Source organism: Artibeus jamaicensis, unplaced genomic scaffold (assembly GCF_021234435.1).
Source record: "Artibeus jamaicensis isolate MK-2021 breed Jamaican fruit bat unplaced genomic scaffold, CSHL_Jam_final contig_1998, whole genome shotgun sequence".
NCBI classification, from domain to species: Eukaryota; Metazoa; Chordata; class Mammalia; order Chiroptera; family Phyllostomidae; genus Artibeus; species Artibeus jamaicensis.
The window spans coordinates 3,748,561-3,764,780 of record NW_026521407.1 but is presented as its reverse complement, the minus strand read 5'-3'; the positions used below and the strand labels follow the sequence as shown (position 1 = coordinate 3,764,780).

Here is a 16,220-nt window from a genome sequence, read left to right as displayed (position 1 = left end):
CTGCATGGGGAGCAGCGGTAGCGGGGTGCCAAGAAGGAGCATGGGCCTTGAGTGACCTCAAGAACAGCCAGCAGGGCTACAGGACTGACTCCTCCAGCCCCACCCCAGAACCCCCTGCCCAGGGCTACCTCCCAACTCAGGAATCCTGGCCCAGGGGAGCAGCCTCATTCAGAGCTGGGGTATCTGTGAGCAGCTCTCCAGCTCCTTTGCCTGTACCCGTTTGCCCTGGTCAGTAGCATGCCATGACCTAGTGTCCCATAGGTGGCACTCCCTTCTGCAGGCCTGGCAGCCATGAAGGTCCTTTAAAACCTTCAGAACGGGGTGGCCGAGAACAGGCTTGGCTTCTGCTAAAGCCGCCAGCCAGCCAGGGGAGCTCCAATTCATTCAGCTCTCTGTACTTCTCATCCCAGATCCCCTCCTGGCCAACTCTGCCCCACTTCCCATTGGCCCAGGTAACTAGGCTCCATATGCCCATTGGCTATCGTCTGGTTTTGGCTTTGACTGCTAATGGAACTGCGGTGTTGTCCGTGGTTGCCCTGGAAATTGGGCACACAGGCCACAAAATACAAAAGCATCTCTACCCTGCCTCTCCTTCTCCATCTGAAGTAATCATGCAGCTCTAGGGCCCAACCTTCTCCAACTACCACCCCACTTTGAGCCTCGCTGGAATCCTGGTCTTGACCCCAGGGGCCCAGCCAGGGGAGGACTTCAGTGAAGCCTCAAAAAGCCCAAGCCTCTAGGCTGAGCTAACCCTGCAGAATGATGGAGCTGCAAAACACTGTGGGCGGAGTGGCTGCACTTGACACCTCAGTGACTGGACAGGAGAGGATGGGGGAAGAGGGAGTGGTGGAGCCTGGTCCCTAGTTTTCAGAGACCTGCCGTCAGAGCAGTGGGGGTGAGGCCAACCTACAGGTCTCACAGGCCTGCAAATTAGAATCACCTGCAAGAGCTTTGAACCCCAACCATTACTGGCCTTCCACTTTATGCCTCAGAACTCTCAGTCAAGAGCACAGTCTACTGGGCTAAAAGTACAAATACAAGATGTTCCAGCAGGTGACAATAATGAATAACTAGGACCTGCTGTGACAGAGTGGGAGTGGCAGGGACTGAACCAGGGAGTGCTCGTCCTTCCCAAGTTCAAAAAATAAGCCCCAAAACTTGTGCTAGCTCAACCACAGCATAGCCACAGCCCAGGGTAAGCCTGCAGGCCGGTCTGTGTGCCCTTAGCTAGCAGTCTGAATGTTCTGATATTTGTTGTCTGGCTGTCATATGCTGAACCCAGTTGTTAACCTTTCTTCTTATTTACCTAGGATTTGATGTTTTAAAACATTCTAGAGAACCAGAGCAGAGTTTCCCGACGTTCACTCAAATAGGGGCCAGAAAAAACGTTACCTTAGCCCCTGAACCCAAACACTCTTTTCCTGGAGTTGTTGCTGTCAGGTCCCTGCCCTTGGGAGCAGACAGTAGTGGCAGAGGGGCATGGAGGCCTGCTCCATCCGAAACCTGCTGCCACCACGTAATGGCTGTGGCTTTGGGCTCATCGTTTCAGTTTCCTGATATGCTAAAGGAAGATAATGACAGTGTCTGCCTCAGAGGGTTCTGAGGATTAAATGAGATACTGCCCACAGGGTCAGCACTGTGGCTAAACAAACAGAAAACACCAAAGCCGTTATTGGTGGTCAGGGGTGCCCTCTCCAGGCAATTAGGAAACTTGACGCGTGGCAGCCAGGGCAGGACCCTTTGCTCACCAAGCTGGGCTGGCCAGGCCAGTGTGCCTGGCTGATAAGGGTCGGAGAGCCCTTCACTCTCACTGCACTGTGACGCAAGGTTGAAGGACTGATACGGAGAGCCCTGGCTGACAACGGCAGAAGAGCAGGAGGGGGAAAGGGCCTTGAGAAAAGGAGGGCGGGTGGATGACCCTTTTCAACATGGCCCTCCCAGGTCTTAGGACAGTGGCCAGGGACCCAAGCCACTGCTGCTCCTGTCCCTACAGGGACAAGCTCCAAAGGTAATCAAGTAGACTGTAGCTGGGATTGCCTCTGTTCTTGAGGGTGCTCCACACTCAGGACTGGGTGGGAAGCAGAGTGAGGAGGGATTCTGGGGGAGTGGGACTGGGGACACCAGAGAGCAGCCAACATCTGCCTTGGCCTGGCGGCAGGGGAGGAAGTCCTGGGTCAGGGCTCGAGAACTGAACTGGCTCTCCCACTGGCCCACTAGGTGGCAACGAGGACGTCTCTGAGCCTCTCCACCCCTCTGAAAAAGACGGAGCTGTATTAGATGAGTTCTTGCATCCTTTCTGGTTCCTGGGTAGAATCTAAGCTGTTGCCACTCTTAGGAATGAAACCTCTACCTCACCGCTGCCTGCCCAAGTACCAGCCAAGACTTTAGATGAAGGCCTAAGAATGAGGGCTTCCCAACCCCCAGAAGGGAAAACGCAGAGGCTGGGCTTAAAGAGATAGAGATCTATTTCTTCTGTTGCATATTTCAGACTTCACACTGAGCTTCAGGCACGATGCTGCTTCAGGTTCCTCTGAGATCCCCGACAGAGTCTTCTTCCCATGCTGCTCATGCGGCCTTGCCCTTCTGGGGCAGCAGCCCAAGGCTCTGCTTGCAGTTCTGGGTACCTGGGAGACTCTGCATTGTTCTCAGTAGGTCCTGGTGCCCTGCCTTTCCCGTCAAGGAGCAGGGCATTCTGGAAAGCCCTAGAGCCAGCCCCACCCTCTCTTCTGTGGTCCCCTGGCTACAAGAGGAGAGGCTGTCCCACTAGAGCCCAGCTCTGCAATGCTCCTCCAAATCACCTGGTCTCTGGGCCTCAGAGCCTGGCAGGGCACTTACAGAGCCTCAGCCACGAGCACACAGGCCTAGGCCCAGGGATGATGCCCTGGACAGAGACGCTGGCCCCACCTCCAGAGCAACAGCAGATGGGCCCATCAGGCCGCTGCTCCCTAGAGCCATGGCCCACTTCCTGGGGCTGCTCTGAGCCCTATTGCACATCTTTTGTTTCCAGTTCCTCCCCACACCACCCATTTTTCTTAAAAAAAAAAAATCAGAGAAGGCTTGGAAGAGCAGGGTGTGGAAGCTGGAGCCCTTCTCCTCCTATTCCTGCCCCTCTCTGGTCCCCAGCAGCGCCACCGGCAGTTGTAAATACTGCGCCCACCTTCCTTGCCATCTGTGCAGGTTCTTATGGCTGATGGGCGTGTTGTCTGGGCCTCTGGTCCTTGCCTGTTGGTGGGGGGATGCCCCTCCTTTGTCTGTAAGTGCAATTCCTCAGGTGTTCCAGAGGTGCTGCTGGGGCCCTGCTACCTGAGTCGCCCGTCTGCTTTGACAGGCCCCAGCTCTGACTTGGGGTCGGGGAACAGAGAGCTCCAGCTGGTCAGTCTGCAGAGCTCCAGGGAAGGGCAGGTGGAGGGGCCCGTGGCACACAGTCCAGCCACAGACCAGAAGCCACTCAGTTCCCCATCTGTCCAGGCCTCGAGCTCGGGGCCCGTAAGCAGCGTGTGCTGCCGGGCGGCCTCCTCCATGGGCTCTGGCTGAGGCAGGTTCAGGATGCCACTCAGGCCCTGGAAACTCTGCTCCATGTACTCGTTGTGGGGGGGCCCGGCGTGCAGCCAGCTGGCATCATCTGGGGGTGCAAGATCATGCCGTCAGCACGCCCGGCCCAACTGATTCCATGAAGACCACACCCTGGGAGTCAGGTCTGGGCACCCCAGTTCCTGTCCCAACTCTATTGCTGAGTCACATCTTGCTGAGTGACCTGGGCTCTTGGGCTACTCCACAGAACTTTCTGTGCCTCTGAAACCATTAGTTTTATAAAACCAAGACAGTCGTCCCTGAATCCCCAACTTGAGGATCAAGTAGAATAGTGGGTTTGGGGCACTTTAGAAAATAGGGTAACTCTCCCATAATGGTTTGTGTCACCCCCGCCTGTTCTCAACCATGTCCAGAGCCATCGGAAGCCTCCTGTTCAGACCCTCCGGCTGCTGGGCCCCACTTGCTTTGCCAGCCTTCTGTCCTGCCACCCCTCTGCACCCTGTGCCCCTCCACCGTTTCCCTCGTGCATCAGACACCTACCGACTCTGTTCCCTCAAAATACCCTTCTGTCCAGGCAAATCCAGCCTACTCAAGGCTCAGCTCCAGTGCCCACCACTGTAAAGCTGACCTCCATTCCTCCCTCATCCCCTCCAGCAGGCTGTGAGTCCTGGGAAAGCAGGGTGCAGCTGCCTGCTCGGGGTCTGCCGCAGCCCACCCACTGGTCTGTCCTCCTCTGGGTTTCCCCACTCTGACCCACCTTCTCTGCGATAGGCTGTGGCCAGAGAAAGGAAACTTGTACCTACTTACTGAGCACCTACTGCATACCAGCCACTTTTACCCACATACTCATATCAAATGTCTCCCAGGGACTAGTTACTTGGGGGACATAGCCCCCCCCTTGAGGCACCTGCAGCCTTGAGGCTCCCTTGGCTTCAGCCAGTGGGTGGTGGTGGGTCACGTGACCTTGCCCACCAGGCCATACCGTCAGATTTGCTGTCCTAAGAATGTGGACCGGGGGCCAGGCCCCGGTCAGTCTTGTTGCCCTAAGAGGCCATACATTGTGTATCAAAAAGCCGGAGCCTGAGGCTAACGCACAGAGAGAAGATGGGATGATGCACAAGAAGCCCCCAGACAGAGAAAGCACCGCTGGTTTCCAGTGAGGCTCGAGACATTTCCTGGGATCTGTGGGGCACAGCCCTGCATTCTCCAATAATTCCCCTTTTTTATTTGAGCTAGTTTGAGTGGATTTGTGTTCCATGCACCCAGAAGATCTCCGGTAGTTACATTACTCCTACCTTACGCTTAATGAGACTGGGGCTCAGGAAGTAGATTGCTAATAACAGCCCAGCTGTCAAAGCTCCATTGCAAAACCGCGTCTACCTGACTCAGCACAGCCCTAGGATGCTAAAGGGCAGACAGTCAAGTTCCCTACTTTCCCCCTTCCCCTTCTCTAGTGATGGGAATCAACTCTGATGGTCAGCTTCTTGGGGTTACCTCCCTGGCTTCTGGGCATCCTTTGGGAACTAGATCCTTACCTTTCCTGAGAGGTAGTTTGCGGTTGAAGGTCAAGGGCAGCACGAGGAAGCGGGTCTCACCCAGGGGTTCCCAGAACTGAAGTAGTCGAACGGTCCAGGCCCCTGGCCGCAGGGGTCGGCTCAGTGGGGGCTTGTACTGCGTGACCTCGGTCTCTGTGTCCACCACAATGTCATAAGATGTGGCCACCACATAGGTGGGGTCGATCCATACCACAGTGGCTGTGAGGTTGGGGCCCCGGGCCCAACGCTGCATGGCCACAGGCTCATCCAGTGGCCCCAGCAACCCCCCAAAGTTCCGGAAAACACGCTCTTTGGGGTCCCACTCGGTGCCAACCTGTAGGGAGGGAGGCAGCTGGGCAGGAGCCTGGGGGAAAATCCTCCTCTCTACTCTAATGCCGCCTCTAATGCACTGTGACCTCGAACTACACACAGTCTCCCTCTGGGTCTCAGTTTCCCCGTCTCCAAAATGAAGATCTTGGACTAGAATTTGTTCTAGGCTCCCATTCTGACCTGGTCTGCAATGGTGGGGCAGGAAGGCAGAGGTAAGGTTCAAAGTCCTGCCCGGAGAACATCCCCACACGAAGCGAAGGCCTCTGAGAGAGACCTGGAGACAGGAGTAGCCCGAATGGAATGTCCACGTCCCTCTAGAAGAAAACCCTTGCAGTCTAGAAGACGAGGCTGCAGTACAGTGGAACTGCAGTCTCCTCTGTGACTGTGGCATGTCCTCTGGGCACCCCAGGTGGGAGGTCCCCTCCAAGTGTGCACGCAGGGATGACCCATGGATGCGCACAAGGCATCGCCAAGGCTGCTGTCCCTGGGAAGGAGCAGCCCGCGGACTCAGTCCTGAAAGGCCTAACCCAGTTCTTGCCCCTCCCTCAGTGTTTGGCCCCGTCTTCTCACTATACTCAGTCTTACTGGGGGTCAGGAGGAAGCAAGGGGAGGACCTGTCCCACCTCCAAACTCTGCAGCCGGCTGGCCTGGTCACTGCGCCCCAACAGCTTCAGCGACCCCTGGGGCATCAGCCACATCTCAAGCGTCTCTGCTGGCCCCTGGACTGAGGGCTGCACCACTTGCGTCACCAGGTAGCCCTGGAAATGGTCGTCATAGAAATACAGGTGCACGCTGGACGGCAAGCCCCTGGGCTCAAACCTAAGAAGGTTTCAGCAGGGAGAAAGGGAGATGCCATCAGCATATCCGATTTGGTCTGGAGTCCCAGGGAGCGGGCTCTGGGGAGTCCCATTCCCAGGTACTTCCTTCGCCCCAAATCTCACACCCACGGCACCTGTGTGCCTGGCTCTTGCCATCTTTGTTTTATTTGCATTTTCCTCCGCCTTACACTGGGGGCTCCCTGGTGGCAGGGCATGTCTGAGACTTTCTGACTGCTCTCCCCCCAGTCAGCACACCCCGAGGACCTGTCAGGAGGTCTCACCTGCAGAGTGGGGTGGCCGGCAGGGGTGCAGTGGTGGCAGCGTGGCGCAGGCTGAGGCGGGTGAAGGCGGTGTAGGCGGTGAGCATGACATCACTGAGCCCACTGGGGCCATCGGCCACGTCATAGACATTCTCCCAGTAGGCCTTGAGGGCTGGCGTGCCAGGGGGGTAGTTGCCATACAGGTGGAAGTCCAGAATTTCCAGGACCTCCTGGTTCACAGTGGACTCAAACTTCCGGGCAAAGAAGGTGGGTCTGGAGACTTGCTGGAGCAGGAGAGGCAAGGAGGCTAAAGGGGTCTGCAGGTCCCAGAGAGCACAGCAGGGGAGGGGCCCCTCCCAGCACTGCCCAGAGATTGGCCTCTGGGCTTCTCCTGCTGCTACAGTAGCCCCAAGAACCCCGAGGGAGAAGGCCCCTAGTTCTCTGATTAGCCCACCCTGAATGCTTTCTGACCCTGGCAGAAGGCCGGGGTGAGGCCCTAGCTAGGGCAGTGACCAGGAGCCCTGGGGTGCACCTGCAGCCGTAGGAAGTCCTGCGGCTTGAAGTCATTGGGGGAGCAGCCGCACCAGTCCACGATGTGCTTGTACTGGCACTTGCAGCCCAGCTTACGGTTCCAGTTGGTGACCCGCAGGTTGTTGTCCACGAGGCTCTCGCAGGCCGGGCTATTCTCCAGCACTGTGTGGAAGAAGGACTACAGGCGGCAGGACAGGGTGGACGGTGAGCTGTGGGCACCCCACCAAGCTCCCTCCTGGGCCTGGGTGAGGGCCCAGGTCACCCACCTCAGCTGGGAGCAGCGTGTAGGTGTAGAACTGGCGCAGCTGGGCCACGAGCGGGTCGTCCGTGTGCACCACATACTCCACGAAGCTGCGTGTCAGTACGAACCAGTCGGAGCCACCGTCCACCACGATGCCTGCCGGGATCTGCCGTTCACCCAGGCGCCACATGTGCGAGTCACATTCATGGAAGAGCCGGTCCAGGCCCTGTTTCTTGATGAACCTGTGGGGAGCAGACCGGCCAAGGCCGGAGGCTGTGTAGGGTGGAGTCCGGGCTGTTCCATCCACCTAGGAACCAGCACTCTTCCATCTGTGATTGGTCTGGAGGCTTCGTAACCCTGGGCGGGGCCCCACGTCCCCAGTGTGGGAAGGGCTGTGATGAGACCCCAGGGTCAGGGCCTCTTCCCCCATCCCCTCACCTGGAGTTGTCCCTGCCATGTGACTTGAGGAAATTCTTATCCCGGTTCTTGGACAGGAAAGCCACCAGTTCCTCATTGGTCCTGGGGAGGGAATGGGGTGTGGCCACTGGCACTCAGCCACTGGCCTGGAGCAGACTCCCTCCAGCGCTCCTCACCTTCACCTCTTGGCCTCTGGCCATGTGCCCTATCCCCAGGTTGACGCTCTGGGGTGGTCCTTCCTGCACCTCTGGCTGGCTGACCCAGCACCCCAGTATACCCCTCTGGCTCCTCCTCCTCCCCATCTTCATTCACCATTCCCTTCCCTAAAACATGGCCAGGGCGAAGGGACCATGTCTGGATTGTGTGGATCTCAGAATAAGGCCCGAGGGAGGGGAAGGGGCCTATCAGGACCCTCTAACCCAAGTACCCAGATGGGCCCCTCCCAGCTGGAGGTCCCGAGCACCACGCCATACCTGGTGGGGTAGTCAGTGGCACTGAGGTTGATGAAGAAGTCCCAGGCCCAGCCAGGCACCTCCAGCAGGTCCTGCATGCTCCGCAGATACATCCTCAGCAGACTGGCCCCGCCCCAGATGGTGACCATGCGCCAGGGTGTCACCCGAACGTTGGCATACTGCCGGGCCAGCTCCACCACCTCCCGGTGCAGGTAGTTGGAGCGCTAGTGGGGTGGGGGGTGGGGGATTCTCAGCAGCCACAGGTGGACCCTCAGCACATGACCTCCCCACCCCACCCCAGGGAAGAGTGTACGTGACACGGAATGGAGAGCACACATGTCACCTTGTGCTGGCTGTTCCCCTATTCTAGGCCTGTTTCCCTAACTAGGGGCCACCCGAACAGGGCAGAAACCCCGTCTGTCTGTGACCTTCTGGGTCTCTACTCTGCTCACTTGGAAGAACCCCTCGGCCACCCACACGGTACCTTGTCCACGTGGATGTAAAAGAAGTGCCGCTCGTGGTAGACAGCCTTGAGGAGGCGCTTCAGCTGGCGGATGGCGCGGCCGTGGACCACCAGCATGTAGGCGATCCGCACTGGGGGGCCGTCCACGGGCTGCTGGGCCCGGGCCTCATCCCACTGGATGCCGGGGCTCATCTTACCTGAGCGGAGAACAGGGGCGCCCGTGAGGCCCCTCCCTAGGTCACAGAGGGGAGGCCAGATGGGACGAGGGAGCTGCCTGCTTTCCGAAGGAAGAATCCCAGACTCAGAGCCCAGGGCTCCTGGGGCCCCTCACCGCCTCTGCCACTTCCAGTCCTTATCACTACCAGCTAGCAAGGGAGGTGGGCCCCTCTGAGCTTTCCTCCTTTGAGAAACAGGGTGGGATTCCTGCCAGGTCACCCCCTGGGGCTGCCACCTCTCCACCCATGCCTGTCTCTTACCAGCCAGCTGGCAGTGCCGAGGCACAGCCTTAGGCATGAGGCTCCCGGCCTGGTGCAGGCACACCACGTTGGCGATCTCTTGCTGGCACTGCTTGGTGCTGGCCCGGGCCAGTGCGGACAGTGCGTCTTTGCCCAAAATCTCGCACTTGGGGGTGAAGCCATTGTCTGTGGGCTGGGGGGCGCCCTCCACACTCCCAGTGTCTCCGTGTTGTGGAAAGCCAGCTGCCCCAACCAGCACCTCCCCGGCTGCGGCCCCACTCAGGTTCTGGCGGCCAGGGGCCTCTGGGGGTGGGGCGGGAGGGACCCTTCGGCTAGCTCTGTGCCGGCTGGTAACAGCCCGTACCACTTTGGCCACGGGCACACCTGGGCTCTCGGCGCGGCCCCGCCAGCGCCCATGCCTTCTGCCGGCGCTGCCCCGCCGCCCGGCTGAACTGTCTGTGTCCTTGGAGCCCTCACCAGGGTCCAGTGGCCGTGGCTTCCTCTGCCTTCCTTTCTGTAAAAGACAAGCAGACACAGGTCACCGGGACAATCACTCTCTTCCTGCTCCTTTGGCTCCCTGCTGGCCTCGGGCCTTGAAGCCCTGTGACCCTTCACCTAGAGAAGTTCTGTTCATCTGAGGACTCTGAGCAAACAGCGCTTCTGCTGGGAGTTCTCCCCGTCCTCCCTCCACGGTGCCTCGGCACCAGCACACCCACTACCACACAGATCACGGGGTAGCGCGTCTCCTCTCTGCTTTGCAGTGAGCACCACTTTCTTTTTTAGCAGATGTGAAAACGAATGTCCGCACATGTCACAAGAGAAGGGTGTAGAGGCCCTGCAGAGGACGTAAGTGTCCACTCCCAGCGGGGCTTAGCTGAGACAGGAGAGCATTCTTCTGCCTATCACACTTCCATGAGGCTGCACCACTGAGACCACAGCTGAGAGAAGGGGTCTTTCCTGGTGGAGAGGAGAGAGGTGAAACCTGCGACCCCATACTGGCTGGGTTCCCTCAGAAACAGACACCACCAAGACAGGGTAAGTGCAGGATTTCCAGTGGCGGCACCACCAGTGGACGACAGGGAGCAGGAGTCGGCAGGCAAAGCCTTCAGCCGGCCTGCCACCTGAGCAGGGAGGGGAGGAAGGAAGAGCCGCAGACCACAGAGTGCAGGGAGCCTCGGCTGGCTAATGGGGGCTCAGGTGCAAAGACTGACTGCCTGTGGGCGAGAGCCCCGTCACTGGCTGGGGCCCGAAGGCCAGGCAGAGCATGAAGGTGCCCGCTGCTGAAGCCTGGCCACTGAATGCTTCTCCCTGCGAGTTCTCTGGAAGGTGAATCTGGGCGGTGGGCCTCCCTGGCTGCCACACCTGCTTCCTGGCATCTGCTGCTTCTTCTCAGAGGTGGCCCAGTCACACCTGAAAGGCATGTATACCCATCCTCTTCCCCAGCTGGCCCTGTCCCCCTCTCTTGACACCCCCTTCCCTGACCAAAGCCCACCCACTCTTCAAGATCCCCTTGCATGAAGCCCACCCATTTACCAAGTTGATCATGCCTCTAGCAGACACAGCCGCGGGGGGAGAGACTGTCACGTCAGCCCCACCTCCTCAGTGCCCAGCACCCAGTGGAGTAGCTGGCACACAGGGGACATGTGGTTGGTGCCTGGTGGATGAGCCACAGAGGAGGAGAAGGAGAAGCGGAAGGCACTGTGTGACCACCCTGGAGTCCTCAGGGCTCCATGCCTAGCTCGGCCACGCCCCCAGGCACCTACCTGCTCTGAGCACATTCCCTCAGCTGTGAAATTCAGGAGGGAACTGTGTCAGAGAAGGGCACAAAATAAGGCAGCTAGAGTTGGCTCCAACAGTGGCCCCCATGAACCTCCACACCTGGCCTCAAGCATGGCCTCCCCGTTTTCCTGCCTCATGGCCACTCATCAGCCTTCCTGGCTGGGTCTTCTTTACCTCCCAAGGCTGCCCTGGGCCCTTCCTGTCTGGCTCTGTAGGGGATCTTCTTCAGTCTCTGAACTCCATGTGGCCTGGATTGCTCCCTTGAACCTTCAGGTTTTTAATTGCCCACCCTCCTAACATCTCCCTGGGGAGCTCCATATCCCTGTCAAGCCCACGAGTCCATAAGCCAACTCCGGATCTTCCTCCCTAACCGGCTCCTACTCCACCAGCTCAGCGAACGGACTCCGTCCTTCAGGTTTCTCAGGCCAAAACCTTTTAGGAATCATCTTTGACTCTTGTTTCCCTCCCACCCACATCCAGTCGCCCACCAGTAAATCCCGATGGGGTTTCCTTCAAGAAGGTGGCTACAGCAGGAATCAGATCACCTCACTAGCTCCAGCTCCTGCCTGCCCCGGGCCTGGAACATCCCCACCCAGATGTCCCCACAGCTCATTCCGGCCTCCTTCCATTTTTGTTCCCACGGCACCTTCTCAGTATGGCCTACCTTAACACTGTGTTTAAAACGCCGGCCCTCCCTGTCCTCTGCTTTATTTGCTCCATGGCACTTACTACTTTCTCTCATCCTATAAATGTACTCTTCTGTGTCTCTCCCCTCCCAAGAAGGTAGGCTCCATGAGAACAGGGCTCTTTGTTGTTTTGTCCACCGATGGCTACTGAGAGCCCAGAAGGATGTCTGGCAATATTATACACTCAGTACATATTTGCTGAATGAATGAGTGTGTGAAGCTCCTGGAGTAGGCAAGGACTTGACCATTATCATCACTGGAAGGGGAGTAGGACCTGGACAAATAAAATGTCAGGAAGGAGCCCCAGGCCCTCAGGCACTTCGACTCTGTTGCATTGGTTTTTCTCTGCCCCTCACCCCCCTAGGACCTTCTTCCTCTTCTCTGTTGGAGCATGGCACCTCACATGTCAGGCTGATAGTCATCTTAGGGCCAGAGCCCCATCCCTCCCCCTAGTACCCATTCCCTTTGTGCCTAGCACCCAGTTAGCCCTCTGATCTATTGAGAGGCACCTAATGAGAGCTGGGAGTGGTTTTTTCCTGTCCGAGAAGAGACACCTGTAAGAGGGAGGGCTGGGTGGGGAGGAGGCCGCAAGCCCCATGCTGTGCCCACGTTGGATAAGGCGCCCTGAACTGGGCAGCCCCCAGGAACAGTGACTGCAGCTCCATGGAGCTGAGTGCACATCAACCTGGCCACACACCGGAGAACGCTATCCTCGAGCTTAGGTGGGCAGAGACGGCAGAGGAGCTTTGGGCTCTCAGGGTGGCAGCCAGTATCAGTGAGTCAGGAAGCTGGTCAGGAGGGCAGGGTCCGGGGCACAGGGCCAGGCTGGCTGCGGTGGGAGGCAGGATGTGGGAGGAGATGGGCCTGTTGGTGCCCTGCACTGCAGCACGGAGCAGTGACCCTGAGAAGGACAATCCCAGAGGAGGCTGGGGGACTAGGAGGCAGCGGGGAGAAGAGGGTCCTTGGTGGACAGCCAGCCCGCAGCCCTGCCCCAACCCAGGCATGTTCGTATAGGCTGCAGCATGGCTGCTAGAGGAGCTGTCCCCAGTTGTCCCTGAGGTCAGAGTGCCAGAGGTCAGGGTCCCCTCTGATTACTGAGGGTGGGGACTGGTCCTCTGACCTAGATGCCTTCTGGCCTCTGAGGCCCCCTCCTCCCCACTGAGGAGGTTTGAAGTCCTCTGTCCCTTCCTGGCTCTGCAGCTCCTCCTCGGAATCCTCTGAGCCGGGGAAACGACATAGAACCACTTACCCCACACCCCACCTCCTTTGGACTTCTCAGGCCAAGTTTAAAGTAAGTGGTGAGGCAGTGTTTGTGAAAGCACTGAAAACGAGAGAGTGGCTCTCCGGATGCTAACGATCATCCCTGGTCTCCACTCTATCCCCCTCCAGAGATGGGCAGAGCGTGCGTCGTAAATGCACATCTGATCCCATTGCCGCGTAACCCCGTGGGGGGCTTTCCCATTGCACTTCCAATAAAACCCTCACCTCTCACTGTGCCTGCACTAACTCTTAAACCTCCTTCCATGGAACATACCACACACCCTCCTTCCACTCCTCAAAGGCAGCTGAACCCATACAACTCGGGGCCTTCTGCCCACCTCTTCCCCAGGCTGACGGGCTCCTTCAGCTCACATGCTACTTCCTGCAGAAGCCTTCCCTGACCCCCTGATCAAAATCAGCCCCCTTGTTATTATAATGAGTTTCCTTTGAACTGTCAGCCTCTCCCTGCAGCTGCCTGCCCACGTGGGCTGAGACCCTAACCATTTGTGTATTTCTGTATGCGCAGTATTAGCACACTGCCTGGTACCAAGTAGAACTTAAAACATTTGTTGAATGAATGAATGAATGAATGAATGAATGAATCCTCACTCCCAATGTGCAGTGCTGAGATAACAATGAGTTATTTATCGATGGCTCAGCATATGCCAGGAAGTCCCACAAATACTTCACAGGCATCATTCATTGAATGTTTACAATCAACCAACGAGAGTGGTGCTATTATTATTCCCATCGTGAGGGGAGATACTGATGAGGACATGGAGAGGTCAGGTGATTTGCCAGTGGTCACACCACTACTTAGGACAGTGAAGTGGGGTGGTCGGACTTCAGCACCCACCTTCCTGAGCCCAAGGTTACGCCTGGCAGCCCTGAGATCTAGTGAGGTGGCTCCCGAGGGGTCCAGGCGCTGGTGGCTGCTTGGACTACACAGCCTTTGGATCATTAGGAATCGTTTTCCATTCCAGCCCAGTATTCCCCTCTCAGTTACTGCCAGGAGGAAGTGGGAAGGTGGGATCCCAACCACCCCAGTTCCCCACCCCAGGGCGGCAGGGGCCTCCAGGCCTGGACAATCTCTCAGCCTTTCCAGAGGCCTATGGAGTCAGGCAGCAGCTCGGGGCCCCTGGCTTCTGAGAAGCCTCAGAGGTTTTGCTGTGCCCCTCCTCGGAGGTCACTGGCCTCTGCTCACATACCCTGGAGTCAGAGGGCTCCCTCTCTGCCTGGGCAGCTCATTCCACCTCAGAACGTCTCATTTGCCCAGAGTCTTCTGACACTGGACCCAAAACATTCTCTTGCTTCTACATACTGGTCCACAGAACAAATTCACTCTTCCGACCTCACAGAGACAGCCTCCCCCACCCCCACCCTCAGCTCCTTCACAAGTTATGGTCTCCCGTGACTATGCTCCAGCTCCCCTCACCATCCCAGACTCCAGGTCCTCCCAAAACAGGCGACGACAGCTCTCCTCCCAGGCCCCACACCAGAACTCCCAGACTGCCCAGATGCACGAAGGGAAAGTGGACGTCATGGTTCCTTTGGCCTTCACCCTGCCAGGTGGAGGGGCCAAGAGAACATGGCAAGTCAAGTGCCTGCCTCAGAGCCCTAGAGGCACCAGAACCCAGGGTGTGGGGCGGGCGCAGGGAAGCTCTGCCCTCTGGCCCACAGCTTAGGGCCAGGATTTGGCCTATCCTCCTTGACCTTCCAGGATAGCCCCAGATCCTACTGGACTCTTCCTGACCACACTGGGGAGGACATATGTGGGTCTCCAGCGGAAACCATGGTCAGCCTAGAGCAGCAGAACCTCAGACCCTCAGGTGCAGGGACCCCGGAGTGCGCAGGGTAGGTCTGCCCCTGCCAGGTCTGGTGCTCTGCTAAACCAGCAGCTGCTGCTGTCCCCGTTCCCTTGGAGCTAGAGGGGTCTACATCCCCAATTCCCTAGTTCCCTGAGGTCAACTCACCAGCTCATTTCCCTCAAGCATCTCCTCTTGAAGACCCATGCAGTTTCTCCAGACCCCTGGCATGGCTTGGTTTGGCTCCGAGGCATGGAGGAAGCCACGCCTCAGAGACACTCCAGGTCTTTCCCTTGGGTTCACTCCCTGCTCCCTCAGTTGCCAGACTGAGTTCCACCACCAGCCTCCACTATACCTGTCACGCGCTTCTAGACGCCGAAGCTGAGGGTCCCCCGGCCTCACGCCTCCGCCCACGGTGCGCACACCCCCGCCCCCTCCCAACTTCAAAAAGTTTGGCCTGGGGCTCCCCACTACGGAGCAGGCTCGGGCCCAGCCCCGCCTCCCGGCCCCGCTCCCGGCTCCTGACCTTCATGGCACCCGGGGCAGGAGACCACCCCAACGAGACCCGCTCCTCCCGCTTCGGCCTCCTGCCCGCCTATCGTCCGGGCCTCCGGGTCACGTACCACCCCGCGCACAGCCCCTCACGTTCTCCTGGGAAAGGCCGCCAGGAGTCGGATGCCCAGTTCCAGGTGGCTGCCAGAGTCTGGCACGCATGCGGCCCATGCCCCACTTCCCCCAGCCTGGGCAGCCCTTAGCCCTGCCAGGACCCCGCGCGCCCCCGCGCCTGGCCTGTCCGCCTGCCTGCCCGGCCGTCAGAGCACCTCGCCCGGCTCGTCTTCCTCCAGGCCGCTGAAGCTCCACACCACCAGGCCCTGCAGCAGCAGGATGGCGAGCGCCGTGGCGATCGCCAGCTTGTAGCGCCGCACCAGTTTCTGCACCCGCGCGCTCGCCACCATCTTCCTGCCCCAGACGCGGGGCGCGCGCCCAGCCCTGCAACCCTGCCGCGGCGCGCGCAGGGGTGCGGGCCGAGACGGCTCCCCCCACGGGAGGCGGGCCGGCGCGCTCTGGGCCGGGGCGGGGCCGAGGCGGGGCCGTGGGCGGGACCCGTTGTCCCAAATCGCCTGGCTCCTCAGGCCAGGGGCGGGGTCTGGGCCCGCAGGGCAGCTGGCTGGGTCGCGCTAGGCTTAGGGCAGGGTGCTGTAGCCTCCAGCACTCCGGCTTCGTCCGGGGCTGCTTCCTTCCTGTCTCCGTTGGTTCTCCAGATCCTGTGTGTGCTCACCTCCTCTGGGATCGCAAAGCCGTGGCTCCGCGGTGGGGAGAGGTCTGCAGTCCGACCTCTCTTCTGCGGGCCTCCTGGTGTTTCGGGGGGTGGGGAAACTCAGTGCAGTCTTCGCCCGGGTGCGTAGAGAATGCCAGAGCTCCCAGAAACGCTGAGTTGGGAGCGATTGTGTAAGTGACACAGACACAGCTTTCATCGAGATCCTGGAGGCAGCAGCTACGGAGTAAAGTCTAACCCCGTGGACTGGCATCAGAGGCCCTCACAAAGCCTCCTTTCTCCTCGGCCCGTCAGCTAAAGATCATCACTCAGGCCTCTATTAGAGCCACGGTTCTCAAAATCCAGGGTGCGTCAGAATCACCTGAAGGAATTGATAAAACA

At 58.8% G+C, this 16,220-nt stretch overlaps 1 protein-coding gene across 5 annotated transcripts; it reads right to left on the bottom strand.

The window, feature by feature from the left end:
- Positions 1 to 2,447: 2,447 nt before the first annotated feature.
- On the bottom strand, positions 2,448 to 15,602 carry XYLT2 (xylosyltransferase 2). 5 transcript variants are annotated; one of them, XM_037149916.2, is made up of 11 exons: positions 15,385 to 15,602; positions 9,055 to 9,547; positions 8,600 to 8,775; positions 8,137 to 8,339; positions 7,685 to 7,765; positions 7,272 to 7,488; positions 7,007 to 7,183; positions 6,496 to 6,758; positions 6,020 to 6,215; positions 5,067 to 5,670; positions 2,448 to 3,622 (listed from the first exon to the last, which is right to left on the bottom strand). In XM_037149916.2, the coding sequence occupies exons 1-11, from the start codon at positions 15,517 to 15,519 to the stop codon at positions 3,300 to 3,302; spliced, it is 2,868 nt and encodes a 955-aa protein (XP_037005811.2). In that variant the 5' UTR covers positions 15,520 to 15,602; the 3' UTR covers positions 2,448 to 3,299. The 5 variants fall into 5 exon arrangements, with proteins under 5 accessions (XP_037005811.2, XP_037005812.2, XP_053512856.1 ...); XM_037149917.2 differs by having other exon boundaries at positions 5,067 to 5,400; positions 15,385 to 15,601; XM_053656881.1 differs by lacking the exon at positions 15,385 to 15,602 and adding an exon at positions 15,090 to 15,110.
- Between the last annotated feature and the right edge of the window lie 618 nt (positions 15,603 to 16,220).

What these genes read in the sequence shown, in the direction of transcription:
- XYLT2 (XM_037149916.2), bottom strand. Translation starts at nt 15,519, where the DNA reads ATGGTGGCGAGCGCGCGGGTGCAGAAACTGGTGCGGCGCTACAAGCTG. An exon ending in TCGGCACTGCCAGCTGGCTG is followed by an intron (nt 8,776 to 9,054) that starts GTAAGAGACAGG and finishes TTCTCCGCTCAG; the next exon opens with GTAAGATGAGCCCCGGCATC. An exon ending in CCGGCCACCCCACTCTGCAG is followed by an intron (nt 6,216 to 6,495) that starts GTGAGACCTCCT and finishes AAACCTTCTTAG; the next exon opens with GTTTGAGCCCAGGGGCTTGC.